Source organism: Equus quagga, chromosome 1 (genome assembly GCF_021613505.1).
Source record: "Equus quagga isolate Etosha38 chromosome 1, UCLA_HA_Equagga_1.0, whole genome shotgun sequence".
In the NCBI taxonomy this organism is placed as follows: Eukaryota; Metazoa; Chordata; class Mammalia; order Perissodactyla; family Equidae; genus Equus; species Equus quagga.
This window is the reverse complement of record NC_060267.1, coordinates 12,624,441-12,631,179: the sequence shown is the minus strand read 5'-3', so window position 1 is coordinate 12,631,179 and position 6,739 is coordinate 12,624,441. Positions and strand designations below refer to the sequence as shown.

General features: G+C 37.7%; 1 protein-coding gene across 1 annotated transcript; it reads right to left on the bottom strand.

Annotated features, from left to right (window-relative positions):
* Positions 1 to 4,417: 4,417 nt before the first annotated feature.
* Positions 4,418 to 5,347, bottom strand: LOC124228970 (olfactory receptor 6C4-like). Its single transcript, XM_046644065.1, has one exon. The coding sequence runs from the start codon at positions 5,345 to 5,347 to the stop codon at positions 4,418 to 4,420; it is 930 nt and encodes a 309-aa protein (XP_046500021.1).
* Between the last annotated feature and the right edge of the window lie 1,392 nt (positions 5,348 to 6,739).

Sequence of the window (6,739 nt, the reverse complement as noted above, 5' to 3'; positions counted from 1 at the left end):
AGTCTCTCTTGGCACTGAGATGTGCCACTTTGCAGGAGGGATGATGTGGGCAAAGTGAAACTATTCCTCTCACCCTCTTCAAACATTCAATCTCCAGTGTTTCTTTCTGCTCCCGTGGTCTGCTGGAATTTCTCCAGTGTACCCTCAGGCTTCCACAAAGGTACTCTTGTCCATGAGTGATTGTCAAAATTGGTATTCTTCGAGGAGAAGACAGTAGAAAGCCTATTCTGCCGTGTTGGTGATGTCATTCATTCCTTTTATTTTCAACCTTTTAATATCCTGTTTTAAGTGTCTCTTATATGCAACACATTGATGGATTTATTTATTTCTATTTTTAATCTAATTTGAGGATCTGTGGTTTTTTTATTGTGGGATACACTGATATATTGTTTTTATAATTCCTATTAGTAGCACTGATTTCTGCCATCTTATTCTGTGTATTCATCTATTCTACTTGTTATTACTTTTTTATCTGTATCTTTCATTAGATGAATACTTTTATTTTGTTGATTTAAAAGTTATAAATTCTATTTTATTTTCAGGATGGATACCCTAAGATTTATCCTTAGTCATTTTAATCTAAGGATTTCTTAAACTTATATCTTTAATTCTTTCTTGGATGACAGCAAGTATGTTATTATTTTTTTGTGTATGTTACTTTGGACTTTCTTCAAAACACCACCATATACATGTTTTCTAGAATTTAGTTCTGGCAATGGATATAGATCTTCTGCTTTTTATTCTTATTTGGGTCTTACTTTTTAAAAGATAAAAGTATATTTTACATGATTAATATAATTTATATTATCATTTTTAAGTTTCATATTATTTGCACCATCCTTCTGGATTTATTTATCCTCTTATTTGAGTATTTCTTTCAAAAGTGTTGTCAAATTCGATCTTTGTATGGCAATCCTTCTGAAGTGTTGTCACATTTAAATGTCTGATTTCTTAAGGTGTCTATTTTCCTTACCTATCCCATCTCAGCATACTCAGAGATATCCATTTTTCCCTATTAAAGGAACTTCCTATAGAAGGAACTCCTTCTTTTTCCTTCCCGCTTCTCTTCACCTGTAACTCTTATTATCTAGGTTTATTTGGCATCTGCTCTTGTTTCTATCTGCCTAGTTATCTAATCTAATCTCTTTATTGTTTTCTGTTATCCATCTAATCACTTTATCATTTTCTGTTGTCTTTTAAGAGTTTATCAGATCTCTGTTCTCAGACAATTTATCACTATTTTTGTTTTGGTTCTCTCTCTCCTGGTATGAGCCTCACCTGTTTTGCTCTTTATTTCAATTATTATGTTTTTCAACAGTACTTTTTACCTAGTTCTTTATGTGTTTTGTCCTTATTTTTACCTGTGTGATTTTTATCTTTCTGAATAAATTATACTTATTTCAAGTTCTTGATGTTTCTGTTCCAATAATAATTCTTTGTATCGTATGTTGTCTGGTGTGTAATCATGTCCCCTCTCCACTCCTGCAGTGGATCTATTCCTCAGATGGGTGATTATTTTGACTTCTGAACTCATGACCTCTGTGTAGCTTCAGCTATACTGTCTAGTGATATGTGAGAGCAGATTAAGCCCTAGTTTATGACATTCTGAATGAATTAAAAGAAATGGAAAAGATGATCCTAAGGCCAGAGAGCCCAAGTCGTTACAGAACTGTTCTTACCTTATTTGCCTTCTTGAAAAATTCTCTTTTTTCTTTGGAATTTTATTTTAAACTGGTTCCAAGACACAGCATTTGGAGAAGACTACCTGTTTAGATTTGGAATCTGTAAGTCCACAACCTCTGGGGGCTTAGGGAGAGAGGAGAGAAGAACAAATGCCCAAGAGGGACAGACCAGCTCCGGTTGTTTTATTATCTCCTCACTTAGCTCTGCTCTGATAGCATCCTCAGAATGCCAGGCGGGTAAAGCTGCGTCTTTTGATTCTTGTCTGCAGTGGTGCTAGGAGGGATAAAACCCCAAACATTTACACATTTTGACACTGAACATTTCAAGAGCCCAACTGCAGAATCATTAACCTCATTCCTTTGCTTAGCTAGGACATGGAGTACCTGCCAAGTATGCATTAACGCAAAGCCAGCTTAGATGAACAGTTTCAGGGGAGCATGACTTGTCTTTGGACAAGCTCATTTAGAAGGTGATGAATTCCTTCCCAAATTCATTTCTAAATGCTTATATTATGAAGGCTGGATCAAGACTTGGCTAGTGTTCTTGCACTTTGATTCATACCAAGTACTCTTCTTCCTTGCCTCAGCATACTCAGAGATATGCAGGGCACGGGGAGTTGATGGTAGCCCAGTCCTAACAACCTGCTGCCAAGTGTTCTGATCTGTTTTATCTGTAGAATGCGGAAGGCCTTCACTGATCTGGCTGTCCACGGATGCAACTGGACACAAGAGTAATGGAAATAAACAGGCTTTGCTAGAAAGGGATTTGAAGTAGAATAGCCAACATGTTTACAGTCCAAGTTATACTAAATCAATCAATTTAAGGCCTAGTCTAACCAGTTAAGACCTAGTTTCTTTAAAAGGGTACTGTACTATTATCATGTTGTTATAATGGATATCATTTATTAAACACAATAAGTAATGGCTTTTTAAATATTTTACACCTATTATCTCGTGTAATGCTCAAAACTATCCCACAAGATAGACACTATTACTATCCACATTTTAGAGTTGAGAAAAGCAAGCCTTCGAGAGGTCAGTAACTATCCCAAGGAGACTGTGGTAGAAGGTTGAGAATCTGGGATTTGAACTAAAGCCTGCATTTTTAAGCACATTATGGCACTGTCTTCCACTTCATCATAGGTTTTGGTAGAAATGTGGATTGGCGGGATCTTAATGATTCAGATGTGGCTGTTGAAGAATATTTCTCTGTGAATTAATAGTAGCTCAATGAATTTGGAATAAATTGAAAGTCAGCGCTAATCTCTGGCTCAGCCACCAAAGATACCCCAATGTTCAAAACAGCAGTGGCTTTATGTAAAAGACCTTTTATCAAAAATGTTATACACTCTTCAATATTTTCTGTAGTTCTGGAAATTTTTTTCCATCATCAGTCCAATCCAGCTTGTTCCTTAGATGCCGAAGAAGTAGCATTCCACTCAACATTATTACCACATATAAAGCATGTGAACACACCAGGTGACGTTCCGTTTGTATCCCAAACAGTAACCAGCCTTCTACAGCACTTTAGGATAGAACTAAACTATGCGCAAGTGCTCAGATTTCCAAAATGTCCTCGGACCATTGAAGTTGAGGCCTTACAACCACCTTCAAATTCAACTTGTTACCTTGGATCCATGTGTGGAGTTCTTGGTAGGGAAGTCTATTCTCAGTTGATTGCTAAGAGTCACAATTTGGAACATTCTAGATATTAAACTGTGTTGATATTTTATATTCTTTTTCACTTTATTAAACAGGCATCTATAGCTTATGCTAAAAACAAAGGCAAAAATTTTGGGAAATGTAAAGAATTGAGCAATATCACAGAATTTGTCCTTTCTAATATCTAACAAAAGTAAACAAAAAGATGAAAATGAAATCACAATAGAAAAAAAATTCATCAGAAGTTACCAAAGAAAGAGAGTGGGATATCTCAGGCGGTGGGTTAAAAAGATGTCAGCTATGAAAAGCAACGAGCGAGCCTGTCTAGGAGAAGTGAGAGGCTTCTAATCTTGCCTCTAGAAACCTCTTGTAAAACTAACTTCTGAAGTTGGACGTGTAAGTTGACAAAATCTTGAGCATTTTTGCTCCAGTTGAGGAAAGTAGACCAATGTATATCTTTTTAAAAATTATTCCTTTATGGAAAGATGGCAAGATGGCTACAGTTTAAAGATAAATGAAAAAGGAAAGGAGAATCAACATTATCGACATCTTGAGAGAAGCACAGTCTCCAGGGCTCCTTGAAGAGCAGCGCCCGTGCTAGAGTTCCTCGAAACAACGCTGCTAATGTCGCTTCTTCACTCAACACTTCTCTGACTCACCAATGTCCAGCTAACTACACAGTTTGTAATTAAGTTCCTTCGTGATCTGGCCTCTCTTTCTCACTCCAAATTCTTCTCTCCCTATTCAACTGAATAAGCAATATACTTTGCCTCCAAAATTTCAAATCATTTCCAGAAAAGTTAACTCTTTCCAACTGTCCTTTTTATGGATTTTCATTCATCTTTCTCTAGTAACACTTACCAAGTTATTTTATTTTTGTAAACTCATCATGCAAATTTATAGTTTATGCACTTTTGCACCACACTCCACTGTAGATTCCTCAAAATTAGGACATATTTCTTGTGCCTTTCATATTTTTATCCTCAAAGGCCAGTTCAGCACCTGAAAAATAGTAGACACTCAATACATATTAATTGAGTGAAATATATTTACATTGAAATGTAGTCTGTTTTTTAAAGCTTCACAATCTTTTTGATGGTGTCCTTGAATGCCTGCTTCACTTGCTGATTTCTTAGAGTATAAATGAAGGGGTTTAATAAAGGAGTAATTGAAGTAATGAGCACAGCCATTCCTTTGTTGAAAGCACCTTCTTCTTTTGCAGAGGGATTAATGTACATAAATATGCAGCTCCCATAAGACAGGGAGATAACAATCATGTGGGAGGAACAAGTGGAAAAAGCCTTTGTCCTTTGCTGGGCAGAAGGGATCCTCAGAATAGTCCTGATAATATATGTATAAGAAAGTGTCACCAGCAGCAGAGTAACCACCAGATTCACAACTGCCAAGAGGATGACCATCAATTCTAAGAGGCTTGTGTCTGAGCAGGCAAGCTCCAGGAGGGGCCCATAGTCACAAAAATAGTGATTCAGCACATTGGAGGCACAGAAATCCACCTGGCTCATCAGGATGATTGGGGGCAAGATAGCTAGGAATCCCCCCAGCCAGGAGCAGAAAACAAGTTGTATGCAGACTCTGCTGCTCATGATGGTCAGGTAATGCAGGGGTTTGCAGATGGCCACGTAGCGGTCATAGGACATAGAAGCTAAGAGGTAAAATTCTGTTCCCCCAAGAAATATAGCAAAAAAATACTGGGTCATGCATCCAGCAAAGCTGATGACCTTATTTCCTGTTGTCATGCTGGTCAGAAATCTGGGAATGAAAATGGATGTGAAGGAAATTTCCAAGAAGGAGAAATTCCGGAGGAAGAAATACATGGGGGTCTTGAGGTGGGGGTCTACCAGAGTGAGAATGATGATGGTCAGATTTCCTAGGACACTTAGCAGGTAGGCAAGGAACAGAAAGATGAATATCACCACCTGGAGTTCAGGTTGGTTTGTGAGGCCCATCAGAATGAACTCAGTAAACGTGGTCTTGTTTTTCATTGTTGACTTTTAGTAGAGCTAAAGGGAAAAGGTGAGAATAATGAAAACCAAAGTTTCTCAGGCGGGAGACATAAAGCTGATTGTAATCCACAGGATCAGGTCATATATTACTCTATTCAATTGGCCCAAACCATCCGTTGGACGGGACTTGGCTCCATGGAAGCCCCATATCTTCTAAGTAAGTGACCTTATTCTTAAAGGTTTTGTGATTCCTCAGATCAATCTATTTCTAGATACTTAATAGAATCTGTTACAGAATAATTACTCAAAATTTTTTCAGAAGCATACATTTTTGAACCTATCCTTTCCTCCCAAAATGTTTATGAAATCTCCACATTTAAGTCACTTTCCTCTGACTCTCTTAATCTCTCTTACTTCTGTGCTCTTGGTAGAAACATCTCTAGCTGATTCTTGTTCTGTGCTTTCCTTTGCCTTCCTTGGCCCTTTTCCCTCTCTGGTCTTTTTTCCCCTCCCTGTACTAATTGATGCTTCACTGGCTATCTGCCATCAATCCTCACCTTCATTACTGTTCAAATATCTGCCTTCTTTGTTTCAGAAACCAATGGGAATTTCCCCATGCATATAATGCTGAAGATCCTGACACATAATTGATTTTTTTATACACCCCCAGTTCTTTTTTAGGATGAATTTGTAATAGGGCTTTAGGACTTTAAGATCTTTGGTTCAATCATATCTCACTGTATATTGTGAGCCTCTTTGTCTACATGAACAAGGCCCAGGCATCAATAAATCATATTAATTAGCATTTTCTTATTTGTTTCTCTGCCATGTTCACAGTCTCCGAGGCAGTGATTTGGGCTATATCTCTGAGAAAAGACATCTTGAGAGACCCACAGGCAGCATCTCAGAGTGGATTTTGCACAAATTCTTAAAGAGTCCTCAATGGCAAACTCAGGATGACAGTTTGTCATGCCTCAAGCTTTCCTGTCCTCTATTCTTGCCATACAGAAATCAGAGTGTTTTGTAGATAAATTGTTAATCCTCAAGGAAACAAACTTTGGTGTTGGTCCTGTGTGCATCTTTAGAGTTTTCTGATTAAGAGACAAAGACAATGTAAGCAGTCCCTCTAATTCACATGAATATGGGCTAGAAAAATCATACCCTGACAATCATTCTTGTCAATCCCCCCCATTATTCCATACAGCTTTCGGAGGCATCAGGTGATGGTGAACATTGAGCTGGATCCAATACAACCCTCCCTTCCCTGTTTGTACTCACCTGTGGTCTTTGGCAAGTATTGCATTTCATCCAGATTTTCACAATTGATTGATTTCATGATCCACATTTATAGAATAATAACATCAGCGACTTTAAAAACATACAGTGCTCACACTCCTGACAATCTGAATGACTGCAGTGGGCTATTTATCT

Bases quoted from the DNA above. Each gene is read 5' to 3' on its own strand.
- LOC124228970 (XM_046644065.1), bottom strand. From the start codon at position 5,347: ATGAAAAACAAGACCACGTTTACTGAGTTCATTCTGATGGGCCTCACA.